This window comes from Macrosteles quadrilineatus, unplaced genomic scaffold, assembly GCF_028750875.1.
Source record: "Macrosteles quadrilineatus isolate MER2022 unplaced genomic scaffold, UCM_ALF_1.0 Scaffold_3__2_contigs__length_128488019, whole genome shotgun sequence".
In the NCBI taxonomy this organism is placed as follows: Eukaryota; Metazoa; Arthropoda; class Insecta; order Hemiptera; family Cicadellidae; genus Macrosteles; species Macrosteles quadrilineatus.
Window position 1 is genome coordinate 117,924,416 of NW_026542596.1, and position 17,888 is coordinate 117,942,303.

The window sequence follows — 17,888 nt, forward strand, 5'->3', positions numbered from 1 at the left end:
TTTTCCTTCTCTCAAGGCAGTAAAAAAAAGAGTCATGTGCTCATGTTAATTGCTGAATACAAGTAACAACTCGGAACACGGCTTTCTTACATAACACTCTCACAACAGAAGGAATATATTTTAATCAAAGAAGTTCAACATAAGTCATAAACACTTCCACATAAACTTTGAAGTGAACATACAAAATTGTCTAAATACTTGTTTTTTCGGTACTTTCCTGTTAAAGGGAACATTCATTATTATCGATGATTTTTTTTCGATATATCGATATTTTTGTTTTCCGATCAGATCTATTACAAACAAATTGACAACAACAACTAACTGATCTTGTTTAGGCTAAAATAGTCTATATGGATTAAGAAATGAAACTGTTCTAAGCTAACCTAACATAACCAACCAAACTTGCTGTACCATTTAAAACTTCCGTTTGGGTTTGATAATAGAAAAGGCAAGTTAAACACGGAATTTTTAAATTTTACAGCAAGTTTGGTTAGTTATGTTAGGTTATTTTTTTTAACAGTTTCATATACTGAACAATATTTATCGTAGTTGTCAGCTGATATGTTTCAATTTGTTAATATCGATATATCGAAAAAAAATCATCGATAATAATGAATGTTCCCTTTAACAGGAAAGTACCGTTTTTTCTTGTAAAATACAACGAAGGTAACGATGAAGTAAGGTTGAAAATTGTTTAAAGATTGTTATATTTGTAAGATCCAAATAAAGAGTACGGTACCATACCAAGTTAAAAAAAAAATACTTACTACCTTTATTAACTCTTTCATACTCCATTCACAAAATTTAGGCGGTTTTGGGAGGAGAAATCTATCCCAAACATGTCTTGATCCTACCATTAAAACATATAGCTCAACAGCTGATATTTGTCAAAAAGTCAATCAGCTGCTACATTAAGAAGGAAAAAGTGGTGGGGGGAACTTCCACTCAAACTGCCTAAATTTTGTGAATAGCTCTTACTATTACTCGTAATTAAAAGCTTCCAACGATTTGTTATTCTACTGATAAAAGTCAAGGTTTTGAACTATGATCTGTTGATATTGATACCAGTTTAATGTGAAATTTGAACAGCTGTTAGTGAAACCAATGTCTTCTTGAATCAGCTGAAGTGGTAGTATTTTAAATTTAAACCAGGTAAGTATAGTGTTAGTTATTTATATTTTTAGTATCACCCAAATGTTCTTTTCTTGTAAATTCAACAATAGAAAAATAGATTTACTCTAAACTTGCTCAATAGATGGTTGTTTTTGTATGGATCAATAAAGGTTTTAACAAATTCTATTGTGTAGATATTTTAATTTAAGTTAACATTTAATTGATTTTTTTCAATGAGGGTGACAGCTTCTTTCAACCCTGTACTCGTATTTGCCCATCCACTTGTGCCTCAAAGGCCTTAATCAAGTTACGTTTGAGGTAAGCTGGTATGGTTATAGAATTGCTGAACAATTTTTTTTAACTTTGTCAGGTTTTCTACGCTGCAGGCATTTTTATGTGTTTTGGAAGGGAAGGGTCCAAATCTTGGTATTTTTAATATCTAACGACACTAACCTTTTTGTTAGATAGTATCATTAATTCATACCCCAATAACAAATGGCATCTGGGTCTGGAAATGATCTTGCTTGGGATCAAACCAGCGACCCTCAGATTTGAAGGTGACCACTATAACCACTCGGCTACCCAGACAATTGACTGGGTTGGTAAATAAGATTAGGATATAAGGCTGTTTCTGCGAAAGGAAATTCTGGCAAAGAGCTCAGTTCCACAAGTTGCCACTACTGTCATATTTTGAAAATAAGTTTTTTGACAAAACACTGAAAGCTGCTAAATTAGGGCTCGAACTCGAACCCACAACACTCTGCCTTTTCAGTGCCGATTGTGTTGACAAATGAGCTATGAGACTGCCCAATTTACCTATGGCCGATACTTATTAGAAAGTAACTTATATATTTTTATCATTTACTAAAAATGCATAATGAATAAAATGTTACTATTTATATTAGTGCTTTACAAGGGGGGGGGGGATAGTAAAAGCGCTGCACTCTGTTGTTAAACCCTGTAACCTTCTAATGCTATTGAACAGAACCCAAACTGTTGGTTTATTTGAAACAGCTGTCAATATCCTTGATTCTTTTTGTAAATATGAATACCCATAAGGTAAACATGGGAAACTACAGAGCCACAGGAGCGGAGCTCCGAGCGAATTCAAGAACGGGGATGGGACAGAAACCTTCTTGTACCACATAGAACAACTTCCCAAAGTTTCACAACGATCGAATGGCCGGTTTGGTAACGCATAAAGGACAAACAAACATACGGCAAATGACATGCATTGGATTTGATATAAAAACAGGTTTAATAAAAAGTCTGGAGACCCCCTGTCAATTTTTTTCGGCTCACACTAGAAAAACCAAACTCTGCACACCTTTATGACATGTTATGAAGTAGTTTTTGGGCATAACTGCTACTTCGTGGTGCCACGATTGGAATTTGGTTTAGGTAAGGTTGGTCACAGTGGTCATCTCCAAAATGTGGAATTTTGGGGGAAACTCAAAAATTTCAAACGTTAAGCCCCATTGAGTGACCCCTCATTTCAGTCTACAGACTTTTTATTAACTCTGTATATATAGATTACAAAACCAGTATATGAAAGTTACCCCTGTAACCATTTTGAACCAAAATCCAACTGTGCTTTTCTCAAAATGTGCAGTTGAAGGGGTGATTTTAATACAAATTTAAATACATTTTATCAACCAGGATAATCAGCAGTTTTAATATTATATGCAGTAGAAAATTCACCTTTATAACTCAGGTCAATATAGAAACATGATACAGCTAGGAAGGGGAGTTTCTATAGCTTCAGTTTAGTCTTGCTTCCTCCAAACCTCAGTGTTGTTGTTGTTCAGTACTAGTGATAGGGTGATTTATTTTAGTTTAAAATGAACTTGTGAAATATATGGAAAATAAATTTATAAGTACAACTCTTTTCGGTTATGAAAGATGTAAATCTTTTATTATTGATGAAGAACAACCAAACATATTGTTGGTAGGTTTTTAAGTTAGTTGTGATTCCAATTTATTGCACATTGTTAGTAGACCGAAATATTTAAGAAATAATTTATATTTAGTGTATATCTTTGTCCATTGTTGGTTAAAATAAGTTATATTCTCACTTAGCTTTTGAATATAAATTGCAAGTAAAAAAAATTACACAAACACAATAAAAAAATATATTTTTTATATTGGGCAAATACAATGTTTGGAAAATAAAAAAAAACTGTATTTATTAATTTATCTGTAGATATCTTAAATTAATTGCATCAATTAACACAGAAAATGCAAAGATTGACCAATGTCACTTACTTTCAATGTGTGTGTGTTTTTTTTATGTCAGTACACCAGCTAAACCATAGCACCAATGTTTGTCTTTTTAATTCTTTTAAGTCGATGATTTTAAAATGTGCATGTTTATATATTTTACCAATTATCAAGCTTATTTCACTTTAAAAAATATACAGCAGCGTTAAGTATAAAACAGAATGCTTAGTTAGTCTCACAAACTATTTTTCTGTAAAGAACAACAATAAACTCTTTGTTTTAATTCTAGCAGGTAATAATTTACAAAAACTACCATTATTTAAAATAATAATTTTCAGAAGACATGGTTTCTCAAAGGAGAGGTATCTTCATCATCTTCACCTCTCTTCTTCTTGCAGCAATAACTCAAGGTATTATGTCATAGTTAACTCATAGGTAACTCTAACCTTACTTGGTAACTCTAACCTTAATAATTGGTAACTCTAATCTTACCTAAAACAGTCTTTTAAAAGTGTTGTAAAACAGTCTCTTTATGATGTTTTAAGTAATTCTAATTTTAAGGACGTACATTCTATGTTTTAATTCCTTTAGGAAGCTTACTATATCTAATTTAAGTGTTCAAGTGTTTTAATAAAGGGGGCATTTCAAAATGTCAAAGTCTTTATCTGTTATTAATAATTTTGAAAAATTGATCTCTCTTCAGTCTTCTATTTAGGTACTGACATTGACTAAAGGTACCGGTACTGGTTAAGAGACAAACATCACTGTTGTTTTCAGTTGAAAACAAAAGGGTTTCCCCTACACATTTTATAGTTTTTTAGAACATAAAAAATGTGAGTTACTACTGTACTTTTACAATCACTTAACACATTAGCTACCAACTACTGTATACTCAGTCCTCAGATACAGAGGAGTGTGATGGTTGGTAGGGAACGTGTTAACCTAATATCTTTTAGTGTATCAGGTAAAGACAGTACATAACAACATAGCACAATGAGGATACTAAAAATCTGAATAGGTAGTAGAAACAATATGACACAATAGGTAAGTCGGTGGCTCAGTTGGTAGTGTAACGGACTTTGGGCCCAATGGAGCGATGACGTGGGTTCGGATTCTGGTCACTGCCGCAAACATTTTATCAGTACAGTCACAGAAAACGTACTACTATAACCCAGAATGCCAACCGCATGGTAAAAAGCATTAAGCGTTTTGAGAGAGCTTTGCCTGTCAATCCGTAGGCAGCGCCACCAGCGTTGCCATGCAATAGCATAGCAACACTGGTGGCGCTGCCTACGGATTGACAGGCAAAGCTCTCTCAAAACGCTTAATGCTTTTTACCATGCGGTTGGCATTCTGGGTTATAGTAGTACGTTTTCTGTGGTACAGTTTACCTTTGTACTGTACCGGCTCACCATTTGCTTTGCTGGATACGTTCCACGCACAGATCTGTAGTCTATGTGGACGGGCGAATTCTCTAAAAAGATGTGTGCTATGGGTTAAAAGCTCACTTCCAAAGACAGCTTAAAAAAATTTAGAGATACTATAATACTTTAATACTTTTCAATGAAATGGCGACCATACAAAGTAGGTATTTTAAGCCAAGCATGAATGGAGATGAGTGTAGGATGAGTGGCGCGATCTTGTATATTATTATGGATCAGTGAATCTCGTAGTCTTTTAAAATGGCAAATAATCAATATTTAGTATATAGCAAGAATGAGTCAATCAGGAAAGGTACATTAGCCAAGGGTGGTGGAATTTATCCAACATAGCAACAGGGAACCAGCCCAGTAACAGGGGTTTTACTACTGTATATTGCAAATTCAATATCACATGTTGCCAGTAGTCATACTCTTGCCTGCTTCTGATGACTTCTGATACCAAGATTGTTTCCAGGCGTTTCAGGCCAGTACGGGCGAGAACGTGATCGCAACGACCTCAACCCATTCCTCCCTGGGGTATCATCCCTGTGGTGTTTCCAGTGCAACTCCCTGTTGGACAAAGACTGCGCTTACATCAAACCCAACGACACTAGCAGCTACCACTACAAGCCTTGTCTAGACACTGAGAAGTACCAGGGAGAAGAGCCGTTCTGTAGGAAATTAGTGCAGAGAAGTGAGTGATAGCTGAGTAGTTCAGTGGTTAGTGTTCACCCGGTAATCAAATGGTCACCAAATCTTGAAAAAGGTGTGTAGCTTTTTGATGGTTTGAAACTGGACCCAGCTGTCCTTGATCATTAGGCTTTTAATAAATGGTCCTGGCTAATGAAACAGCTGATCTCTGTCAGTAACCAAGCTACACACTCCATTATACTGTCATCCTTAACTTAACAGTTTATCAGGGCACTGCATTTGAGTTTAAGTACATAGGTAATGTCCTCATCTCAATTGATAATGATAATAATAGTGTTCTTTGGTCATTGTATTCATTCATTTGAAGCAAATAGAACACTACAGTAAAACTATTGACTTTGAATACATAATGGACATACTTTTACTCAAAGAGAATGAAACCAATGAGCTTTTTGTAAGAGCTTCCACTATTAAAGTGTTATTTTATATTTTAGTTTCATAAGAAAATAGTTCATGGAAACAACATGCCATATTTATTTTCTAATAAGTTCTTGTGGATGACACGATGAAATTGGTGAAGAAGAAAGAAGTTTTGAGTATTTATAATGATTCAAGCCAACCACACATTAGATCAAATTGTTTCGGATAAATGTTTATCCTTGATTCAAAATAGTAAAAATTATTAGCAATTACCTGATTTTATAAATCACAAATATCTAACCATTCTGTCAACTGTATATTTTATTTGAATTGAACCAGCAAGCTCTGTCACAGAAAGGATGGGAACACCTCATGAGTTCAAAAATCTGAATTAGGCAGTACGGTATTTGAGCCCTAGAACTTCATAGACTGCTCGGTTAATAGATCTAACAGTCAACCACACTTAACCCTCCCAAAGCTTAAATGTAGTTTTAAAGTTGTCAAATTACATCAGGTTCAGGTTTTAGTTTCAGCTGTTTTGGTTTTGTATGCATGAATATTTGCTTGTGGAAGTTTAGCGATGATAGTCTTGGTAGCTACTATTGGACCTTGGGGCTCAAAGAGCTGCATAAACAATTCATTTACTGTTTTTGTTGATTTCTTCAGTCAAGGTGCGAGACAACATGGAGGTGGTGATCCGCAGGTGTGGCTGGGTCAGACACCCGCGGCTGGACTGTTACCAGATGAGGAACGAGGACCATGATGAGATCAGCTGTCAGTGTTTTGAGATGGGCTGCAACGGTGCACGCTCTCAGCAGCTGGCGTCTACGTCTCTGGCACTCACACTCACTGGCGCACTGTGCCTCGGCGTTGTGGGATGGTGAACTGTGAGTATCCGTGAATATGTATTCATTTTTTGTGGTCTCTAAAAGAATCAATATGTGCATTATCTTGACCTTGAATATAGCTAGTCATCCATTTCTTTAGTAAATTATAGTCTGTTAAGTAATTGAAATTATGTTAAATTGAGCCAACCACAGAGTGTACTGATTCCTAGCTGAGTGGTTATTATAGAGCTCACCTAGCAATAAAAAGGTTGCCGGCTCAATGAGAAAAGTGTGTAGTTTTTGATGGTTCAAAACTTAACCCAGCTGTCCTTGATAATTGTACTTTTAATAAAATGGTCCGGTCTAATGAAACAGCTGGGCTTAGTCAGTAACAAAGCTACACAGATCATACTCCACTCTACACTACTTCACTCATATTTGGGTTAAAATATGGTGGAATCCCCCTCGATCGATAATGATAATGATTTATGTTGAATACACCAACTGTTTAACCAAGCAAATTTTAAAGAACAATTACAGCAGTTTATGTCACATCAACTATCACAGTAACAAAAACTCTAGTAGAGGAAAAAAACTGTAGCACACTGTGTGAATGGCTCATTTTACTATATGTCCTATATCAATAGAAAAATTGGCTACAGAAATATAGGTGGGATGTATATTTTATTCACAAGACAATAGAATAACCAAAAGAGTGAAAAAGAAAGAGAGAGATACATGAAAAACATCTTGTGGCTTTGAGTAGGTGACCAAACCAGAATTGATTCTTTCTTTTAAGATTCTGTTGTCGTATTTGCAGCTATTTTTGTGCGATCTTTCTTGTGCTACATCAACAAGTTTTACACATTTTTGAAAACTAGTGTAGGCCTACATGTTGCTTGAAATCGAGCAATCGCAAAGAAGTAAAGGAGTTGTTTAAAAACAAACAACTAATTTAAGAACAAATATAAGTCATAAATTCTGATGAGTTTAAAAGAGTCAACTCAAAGATTACGTAACTAATTATAATACTCACAATGTACTTAACAGTTCAATATAATCAACATTTCTTGTAAATATTTTATCATTTTTCAAAAGCTGATCTGGCTTTTAGTGTACTGCTGTATTGTAGAAATGTTTCCCACTTATAGCCGCAATCGGTTGTACATGTTGGTCTTTGTCAATGATAATGTAGTCTGCATGGTATCACCCATTGTCGCCAGTACGTTTACAAATTTCAGTCTTTATTTTAATAGCACCAAATAACCATTAACAACCTGATTTTCTGCATAACCCCTCTGTCACAATTTTACAATTAACATATGTTCTTCTTCTTACTTTTCATTTCTGACAACAGCTGGAGTTTCATAACTATGTTTGTTTCCCATGTTAATCTTATGGAGAAATACAAAACTTTAAAGGTCCCGAGGGCCTCACTCTCTAATTATTTCCCCCAAAAAAAAAGTTTCCTGCACAACTTCACATTACGCTCTTACCAAAAACATGTCAATCGGTTCAGTAGTTTCGGAGGAGTAATTGTCACAAAAAAACTGCTTGCGTATTAAACTAGGTGGCATTCGAAAAGGCATCCACAAAATTGAGCGGAGTCATCAAGGGTTCATATTATATTGTTTTTGTCATGCTGTAGTCAAAACAGCAATTTTTAATTCATGCGTTGCGGGTCTAAGGCTCTTTAGGGAGTAAAATCGTGTTTAGCCTCTATGGAGTAAAAATCAGCTGTTGTCAACTCAGTTGTAAATTTCTATTGTAAACGATTGCATGTATCGAAATATGTATCGATTCGTGCTTCGTAATCATTTTAACCTACAGTCTACAGTCTCTTGACATAGCATTTTAGCATTGCAGATACATTAATCTATTCCCACACTCAACACAGCTTGCCTTTACTACTTCCTTCACCACCCCCTACGTCGTCGGCGTGTTTCCCTCTCTTCCCATAGCATTTTACGATTGCAGATACATTAATGTAATTGCCAAAGACAGTTCCCACAATCTGCACTGCCAGCCTTTACTACTTCTTTCACCACTTCCTACGTCGTGGGGCCTATTTCCTTCCCTTCTCATAGCATTTTAGGATTAAAGATACATTAATCTAACTGCCACAGACGGTTCTTACACTATGCTCATACTTTACTAATTCCTAAGCCACTTCCTACATCGTGGATCAGTTTTCATCACTTTCCATAGCATTTTAGTATTTTAGATACGTTAATCTAATTGCCACAAACATTCCCCGCACTCCGCACTGCTAGCCTTTACTACTTCTTTCACCATTTTCTATGTCGTGGGGATGCTTCCATCCCTTCTCAAAGCATTTCAGCATTGCAGATACATTAATCTAACTGCTACAAACGGTTTCCAGTTCCCACACTCCACACTGCTCACCTTACTACCTCCTTCACATCTTCTTACGTCGCGGACCTGTTTCCCTCTCTTCCCCTAGAATTTTAAGATTGTAGGTACCTTAATCTAACCGTCATAAACATAATCCCAAACTCCGAACAACTAGCCTTTACTCTTTCCTTCACCACTTCCTACGTCACGGACCTGTTTCCCTCCCTTTCCATAGCATTTTAGGATTGCAGATACCTTAATCTAATCGTCATAAACAGTTTCCACACTCCAGACAGTTCGCCTTGACTACTTCCTTCACCACTTCCTACGTCGCGAACCTGTTTTCCTCCCTTCCTATAACATTTTAGGATTGCAGATACCTTAATCTAATCGTCACAAACAGTTCTCACAATCCGGACAGCTTTCCTTTACTACTTCCTTCACCACTTCCTACGTCGCGGACCTGTTTCCTTCCCTTCCAATAGCATTTTAGGAATGCAGATACCTTAATCTAATCGTCATAAACAGTTCTCACACTCCGGACAGCTCGCCTTGACTACTTCCTTCACCACTCCCTACGTCGCGGACCCGTTTTCCTCCCTTCCCATAGAGTTTTAGGAATGCAGGTACCTAAATCTAATCGTCATAAACAGTTCTCACACTCCGGACAGCTCGCCTTGACTACTTCCTTCACCACTCCCTACGTCGCGGACCCGTTTTCCTCCCTTCCCATAGAGTTTTAGGAATGCAGGTACCTAAATCTAATCGTCATAAACAGTTTCCACACTCCGGACTGCTCGCATTGACTACTTCCTTCACCACTCCCTACGTCGCGGACCCGTTTTCCTCCCTTCCCATAGAGTTTTAGGAATGCAGGTACCTAAATCTAATCGTCATAAACAGTTTCCACACTCCGGACTGCTCGCATTGACTACTTCCTTCACCACTCCCTACGTCGCGGACCCGTTTTCCTCCCTTCCCATAGAGTTTTAGGAATGCAGGTACCTAAATCTAATCGTCATAAACAGTTTCCACACTCCGGACTGCTCGCATTGACTACTTCCTTCACCACTCCCTACGTCGCGGACCCGTTTTCCTCCCTTCCCATAGAGTTTTAGGAATGCAGGTACCTAAATCTAATCGTCATAAACAGTTTCCACACTCCGGACAGCTCGCCTTGACTACTTCCTTCACCACTCCCTACGTCGCGGACCCGTTTTCCTCCCTTCCCATAGAGTTTTAGGAATGCAGGTACCTAAATCTAATCGTCATAAACAGTTTCCACACTCCGGACTGCTTGCATTGACTACTTCCTTCACCACTTAATTCCTACGTCATGAACCTGTTTCCCTCCCTTCCTATAGCATTTTAGGATTGCAAATACCTTAATCTAATGGCCATAAACAGATCACATACCCCGAACAGCTCGCCTTTACTACTTCCTTCACAACTTCCTAGGTCGCAGACCTGTTTTCCTTCCCTTCCAATAGCATTTTAGGTTTGCAGATACCTTAATCTAATCGTCATAAACAGTTCCCACACTCCAGACAGCTCCCCTTGACTACTTCCTTCGTCACTTCCTACGTCGCAGACCCGTTTTCCTCCCTTCCCATAGAATTGTAGGAATGCAAATACCTAAATCTATAATCGTCATAAAGAGTTTCCACACTCCAGACTGCTCACCTTTACTACTTCCTTCACCACTTCCTACGTCACGGACCTCAAGCTAGCGTCGTTATTTGATTATATTTATGATCCATACCGTTTCTGTTCTAATATCTGTGGAATAATGCTATCAGCTATTTCTTTATCTACTGCATTCAAAAGTCAACAGCTGATCATAGGTCTTTGTTTATGTGTCAAATACTGCTTCCATAAGGATTACATTGAAACTTTGAGACCCAGTGGGGCGGATTCCTGAGAGACTTTTGTAACGCCATATAGATGTTGGCACTCACCGATATGGTCTTTATCACCATGCCAAATTTGAAAACGATTGATTCATCCGTCTAGGAGGAGTTTGCGTATTACGAAATGTATAAGAGTCGACGTATAAGAGCTTCGCTCAATAAGTATAGATAACACTAAAACAAGCAATAAATTTTTAAGAGCGTAAAAATAAATTATGGACAATCCATGCTACGTTGGTTTGGAAATATGTTGTTGGTAAAGGGGATGTGTCTGATATAGTAGACATTTTGTGTGTGACATTGTTAAAATTCCTCCTATCATCAATGACAAATAGCTTTAGGGTAATTCTGTGACACAATGGGCTGAAGATAACCTAGAGCTGTGAGAAAACAAAATAAAACATTATAGGTTTATATCACAGGTATCTAGGTCACCTGCGGCAAGAAAGGTGGTGATGTATTTTTTTAAAATTCCTCTAAGTTCTAGCCTGGAGTAGTTTCACACATTACTTCAGGTATTCGAGGATGTTGCGGAATTATAATATAGATCAAATCCATTAGTGATTGGCGGGATTCAAACCTTGGACCTTAAGGTCCAAAATCTACCACTAGACCAGCTTGATCCCCACTACTTTGTATCAAATACCTCTAAATTTAAGCTCTATTTTGGTTTAATTCAATTATTTCATACATACACTGTATTATTATTAATTGTTTCAGGAAAAACTTTACCACCGTGAAGATTGTTTCAATGGCCATTCTTGGTCAAAAATGAGGGATCTTAAAGTTGTACAAATTAGTGAAAAACATAAAAAAGTGAACAAAGAAATTTACAAATAAAAAAAAACATATTGAAATGTTATTGAACACTTAAGTTTTTACAAGTTCTGAATGTGTAATTGCATGTTTGAATGCTTATTGATGTGCTTTTTTGTATGCTAGACCTTTTTAATGATACTATCTAAGCTAGTTTGTAATGTTTTATGTGTATATGTTTGCAAATAAATATGAAATTAAAACTTATATGATTATTAGAATCATAGTTGTTCTCCTGCACTCTGAGAAAATACACAGGCTAAGGCCAGGGCCACACTTGTAATTTTTAACCAGCCAGATTGGTTTTTCCGACTTCATGTGCGACGCACGTAGAACAATTTAACCGTGGCCACACTCGTCATACGAGATAGGTTTTTGGGGCTAACCAGCGTCACTACGGTAATAGAGCACGCTACACTAGCAATAAAAATTGTCCGTGTCCGTGATCGGCACTCCCCCCCTCCACGCTCACTACACATTAAATCAGTCAGGTTAAAACTAGAACGACCGTGGAAAAAATTCAGATAAGATGAGTGTGTTTACTCCAATAAGCCGCAATGCCTCCCGACTAGCTTAACGTTCAACGCCCGTGAAATTTTAGTAGAGAATACACGTGCAATTCCGTTTGTCAGTCTCTCTGGTGAAACTGAGACAGTTAAACTTTACTCTAGTGTGGCCTGCCCCATGCCGTAATGTTTCGCTCAAACCCACGTGTAATGCCCAAGGAAATAATTAAGTGAGGTAAGATGAGTGTGGCCCCGGCCTTCATTAATTAGGTATTAGAGGGTGTTTAGAAACACAGTTTTTTTTTTCTAATTTACAACTTAAAAGACTAATCATAATACTTGTAGGGGGTTCTTTCTATTGTTGAAGTGTTATCAGGTCTCATATCTAAAAAAAACGATACAGGAACCAAAATTGAAGTTAACACGTTTTTGGGATGTAATTGGTAGATTTTACATGAAAATGTCCTGTAACCAAAATATACCTTTAACAACCATTTATAAAATAAAGAGTGTTTTACATGTTCAATGTTCATACACATATTGTATTATTAACAATCGGAGCCCAATTTTCATAAATAATCAAACTGGCTGTGGATAACCCATTCATGCTGGAACAGGCTCTAGTTATCTGTAAATATTATCTTAAGATATCAGTTCAGTTTGAGCATAACTACTATTCACATGTGAGTTTAGTTTTGTGCATCCAAGTATAGATTATTGGTTTTAACCATCTCACTATGAATAATGTATCGATACAGACATATCTATGAGACACATCTATGAGACTATAAGTTAGTTAAATTGCATATCTGTTATTGCATTATATTTTCTGTTAAAAAAATCCCCAAGTGATTTTGGTGTAGTTAATTGCAAAAGTTACATTTTGAAACATAATTACACTTTTGTTTTGTTTGTTTTCAAAAGGGTAAGTAATAATGACTAATAGTTTTAAAAAGTTCCTAAATTTAAACAATAAGTTTTACATTACAACAATTTATCATGCAAGTTTACTACGGTAGTTTAAATTTTTTTTGTTTCTTTTCTATGGTAATCAGCAAATCACTCCCTATCTTTTGCCTCTGCTGGTAGCACAGCAAAAAAAGTACCTATGAGGAAAAAATAAATTTTTTATAATAATCGTTTGAGTCTTTTTTGCCTGACTTTTCTGTTATTTTAAAGACTATAATGGGAAATTCGCCATTAAAAAGCAAAATAAAAAAAAACCCTGTCTGTAGAATGTGTAGATACCATATATCAGTATAGGCCTACGGTATAACTTTGATGGCAAGACTCTCATATCAAGATTGGCTGCTTATGGAGGTTTACAATAACATGTGATTAGGGGTTAAATAAATTCAAGGTACCAGACCCCTTATTGTGAATTCAAGGGATTTAAAAATTACACTTATTATCAAGGGTGACTTGTTATCGAGGTTGTAGCTCTGCACACATCCACACAAACATACAAAAACACTCACAGTCATCACTTCGAAAACAAACAAAAAATTGTGTTCAGGTGACCTAAAACCGTTATTTTGAACCAAAACTCAAAATATTCTCCATATACAAAGGGAGAAAGTAAGCCTTGCATGTCCTATGAATTGTGCCCAAAATATCAGGATATTGAGGTGAGGTCCGATTCCCCATTATTTACAGCTCTCCCTGATCCACATTTTGTTTGTGAGTGTGGTAGGCTTGTCAATACAAGTCATTAACACAGCAATGTTGCTGCTGTCTTCATCAGTTCACCAGTTGACTTCTTAATTGGCAGAAGTGGATGGGTTGCAGACCAACCATTGCAAGTTTACAGTTAATGTAAGTTTTTTCCAATATCATTCATATAGGAGAAATTATTCAGTGTTGCATGATTTTAATGTAAATATTTTAATCTGAAACATTTACTAGTACTTTGTGTTGTATTTATTAGTTCACAGTTTGTTTATTTTGTTTGAATAGTAACAACAACAAAAGATTTGCTTGATAACTTAATTGACTTACTTTTCTGGATAAGTTATAAAACTTTGGATCCATTGGAGAATTCAACCACCAAATATTTATCATGAACTTTTGTTTAAACGTGCAACCAGTCGTGCACACTGTACCAGCCTGTTATTTATGACAAGCTTAAAATACTTAATGCAATACAATTTACTTGTAACTTTAAGATTAACTTTATGATACCAATTCAATCAATTATTGTTAAGTTTTCACTGAGTGTTAAATTAATTTGAAATGCCGTCACACCATGAATTAAATAAATGTAATCAGGATATTTGGTTTTGTTCAGGTTTTATTACAAAAAATACTTTATAAACAGTGTAGGTGGGTTTTCAAATTTTTATGTTCTAACTTCTCAGATGATAAGATAAGGAGTTAATTTTATTACATAATAATATGAGCATATTTCATGCTTAATAACTCGATGAAAGGCTTAAATACCTGTACTACTGTCAACTTATTCTGCTCTTTTTCTGTCGGTTGAATTGAAGGTTTTTGGAAACTGAAAAAGAGGATTTTGTAATAATTTTGTGTTCTTCAAAATGGAGCTTATTGAGGTTGCAAAACCAGTACATCACATGGATGAAAAAAGTTAACTTAACAGTATTACTGGTATTTTAATATTTTTTTATTTGTTTAACCGACACCCAAGACGCTAATGATTTATAAACAAAGATTTGCTACACAATATACACATTATCACCATTATTATTATTATTTATCATTATCATTATGGGATGATAACTCAATAGAAGGGATGAAACAAACATCATCGATCCATAAAAAATTGAAATCTACTGGAGGAACCAAACCAAGCGTTTAGTTTCTCACTAAAAATAACTGTTTCCGTCACCGATATTTCTGGTCAAGATCAGTCAATGGCCATGACCACCAGTTCTGGAGTGTTAGAAGTGAATATATTTATTTATTCCTAAAGATTAGATTTTGTTCAGATTTTTTTACTTTTTTGATTTAAAAAATTGTTCTAGTGTCTTTGATTCAAAACTGATATATATTGCAGATATTATGCCTGGGATTGTGGCCCATCTCATTGGTGCATCTCTTCTTGTGTGTTTTGCACCAATATTTTCAAGTAAGTACAGTTATTCAAAGCCACTTTTTGCTAATTTGTAGCTTAACGCTATAGCTATACAACTTATATACATGTATTTATAGTTGTGTACACATTGTTTAACTTGCCAAAGTCAATGGCCTCAAGCTTATTGATGCTTGACTTCCTTAAGTTATATTTTACCATAGACAAAAGAATAAAATATATATATCGAATAAAAACATATTCTTTGTCATCATTTAGAATTAAGATCAAAGAATTGTGCACTGATTGTAATGAAAGTAAACCCAGATTAATTGTAATAAAGGGAATAAAGGGAAGAGAATAAAGGGTTTTATTAATCTGAAAACTGAACTATGAACAATAATGGAATATAAACAAAGCTGAGTATTTACTAATAACATATGACAGTAAACATATTAAATAATCAATCATGTGAGTTAAGTTTAGTTGTATTTATCATTGACTGTAGATTTTATTCACTACATTCTCCCCTCCTAGATAGAGAATAGTCTTTCAGGTATTTTGGAGGATATCTGATTCTTGATGTTCGCCTTAGTGTTGCTTGACCATCACTTAAACTATTCAACTGGTCAGCTTTGGTCTGGTTGGTGTTTGGTTGAGATTGATAGACAGTTGGAAGTGACTGAACATGTGTGTTCAGTTGCTGTTGTTTTGTCTGAGAGATGGTGTCTTCATTTATGGTCAAATGACATTCTTCCCTGATGTCAGCAAGCTCAGGTTCATCTACACTTTGCTCCGTACACTCTTCAGAACGGTTTGTGAGCTCAATGTCTCCCCTTGGAGCCAACTGTCTAAGAGAGACTGTCTTTTCTTCTCCATTTGTTAGTCGTATTGTTGCGTAGTTAGGATTAACGTCAATCAGATCAACTTCGTCAACCAATGGATCATATTTACTTTGTCTAACATTTCTTTTCAATAATACTTTTTGGGATTCAAGAAGCCAAGTTGGTAATGACTGACCGTTGGAGGATTTTCTCGAAAGAATAAACATCCGTTCATGTGGAGTCTGGTTTGTGGCAGTGCATAGAAGCGAACGAATAGCGTGCAGGGAATCATTTAATACAAGTTCCCAATTATGTACTGAAAGATTGCGACTTTTTAGCGAATTTCCCATATAGGGAATAAGCTATTACCATAGTACTCACGGTAAGACCTGGACCCGGGACCGATTTTTTTTTTCGTTTTGAGGTCCCTAGAGGTCAAAAACACCATCCGTTCAAATTCATATATATATATATATATATATATATATTTATATATATATATATATATGTGTCCGTTAGCGCGATAACTCGAGCAAAAATGATCCGATTTTGATGAAATTTGGTACAAACGTGTAAATCTACGTTTATTCGAACGAGTTCGCAAACCAGCATGATCGGACCATGGGAACGGGGGTTTATGGGGGCTGTTATGGGGTAAAAATGGGTTTTTCCCATTTTTGACCCAAAAAACATAAAATTTTGCAATTTCTTTCGAAACTATTTTGTAGAGCTTAAAAAAACAAATAATTTAGTATATTGAAGCGTTATAATGCGCCTAATGGTTACGGAGAAAATTCCAAAAAATTGTAAATTTAAAATTCCCATGTTATTCTTATGGAGAATAAGTAAACTGTTGTAGTTTGCTTGTTTATAAACATATTTTGCCCAAATTTGGAAAATGTTTTTATTTCTTACTAACTATTAACATTTTACATAAAAAACACTTTTACCCTCCCTGTTGCAGCAAACCTAAGTATGTTTTAAACTGATTCTATTTAAATAGGGAATAAATGTGATAATTTTAAGGAGACATTTTAGTGTAAATCCATTCAGGGAAATGGAAATTCGCTTAGTCTGCAGGTTTGCTGCGGCGGGGGTATTAACAATAGTGTAATTGCTTTCCAAATTGTACCATTATACCGCTCGATTTGACCATTTCCTTGTGGGTTATATGGCGTGGTTCGGCTTGTCGCTACACCTTTAGTGTTTAAGAAATCTTTTAGTTCTCTTGACATGAATGATGCGCCTCGATCAGTGTGAATAAAAGAGGGTAGACCGAATAAGCCAAACAAATCACATAGCTTTTCTATCACTGTGTTAGTCGTCATATCCTGGCACGGAAACGCAAATGGAAAGCGTGAAAATTCATCTACTATAGTCAGCAAGTACCTATTTTTAGAATTTGTTGGCAATGGTCCTTTGAAATCTATATTCAACCTTTCGAATGGAGCAGTTGCTTTTATAAGAGTTGTTTCCTGAGGTCTGTAAAAACGAGGTTTTATTTCCGCACAGGTGGGACACAAAGCAGTCATTCTCTTTATTTATTCCAAGGAGTATGGTAAATTCCGACTTCTCACTCAATGTGCCATCCTTGTGATTCCTGGATGACAAAGTTGAGCATGCAGTTGATGCAGCTTGTTTGAATTGGTTGATCCACAGACTCGGGATAAGGTATCAGCAACATTATTTTGTTTTCCCGGCCTGTAAATAATATCATAACTATAGCATGCAAGCTCCAAACGCCATCTAAGTATTTTTTCATTCTTGATTTTGCTTGAGTGGGTGTTATCA

The 17,888-nt window shown here is 35.8% G+C and overlaps 2 protein-coding genes across 6 annotated transcripts in view; both read left to right on the forward strand.

The window, feature by feature from the left end:
* The first annotated feature begins 1,074 nt into the window (after positions 1–1,074).
* On the forward strand, positions 1,075–11,927 carry LOC128990743 (uncharacterized). 2 transcript variants are annotated; one of them, XM_054413290.1, is made up of 5 exons: positions 1,075–1,152; positions 3,672–3,743; positions 5,230–5,448; positions 6,492–6,712; positions 11,638–11,927. In XM_054413290.1, exons 2-4 carry the CDS (start codon positions 3,677–3,679, stop codon positions 6,707–6,709), a joined length of 504 nt encoding a protein of 167 aa, XP_054269265.1. In that variant the 5' UTR covers positions 1,075–1,152; positions 3,672–3,676; the 3' UTR covers positions 6,710–6,712; positions 11,638–11,927. The 2 variants fall into 2 exon arrangements, with proteins under 2 accessions (XP_054269265.1, XP_054269266.1); XM_054413291.1 differs by lacking the exon at positions 11,638–11,927 and having other exon boundaries at positions 6,492–6,713.
* A 988-nt stretch (positions 11,928–12,915) lies between these two features.
* LOC128990804 (uncharacterized) overlaps positions 12,916–17,888 on the forward strand; it is a 37,187-nt gene continuing 32,214 nt past the window's right edge. Inside the window, exons 1-3 of one of the 4 annotated variants that reach the window (XM_054413388.1) lie at positions 12,916–13,164; positions 13,896–14,054; positions 15,259–15,330. In XM_054413388.1, the coding sequence (XP_054269363.1) occupies positions 15,264–15,330 (67 nt within the window). In that variant the 5' untranslated portion in view covers positions 12,916–13,164; positions 13,896–14,054; positions 15,259–15,263. The remainder of the gene's footprint in view (positions 13,165–13,895; positions 14,055–15,258; positions 15,331–17,888) is intronic. The other 3 variants (XM_054413390.1, XM_054413389.1, XM_054413391.1) reach the window with 3 other exon arrangements.

Excerpts from the sequence above, each read along its gene's own strand:
- LOC128990743 (XM_054413290.1), top strand. The coding sequence starts at position 3,677 with ATGGTTTCTCAAAGGAGAGGTATCTTCATCATCTTCACCTCTCTTCTT. Across the intron at positions 3,744-5,229 it reads TCTTGCAGCAATAACTCAAG|GCGTTTCAGGCCAGTACGGG; the intron begins GTATTATGTCAT and ends GATTGTTTCCAG. Across the intron at positions 5,449-6,491 it reads TAGGAAATTAGTGCAGAGAA|TCAAGGTGCGAGACAACATG; the intron begins GTGAGTGATAGC and ends TGATTTCTTCAG.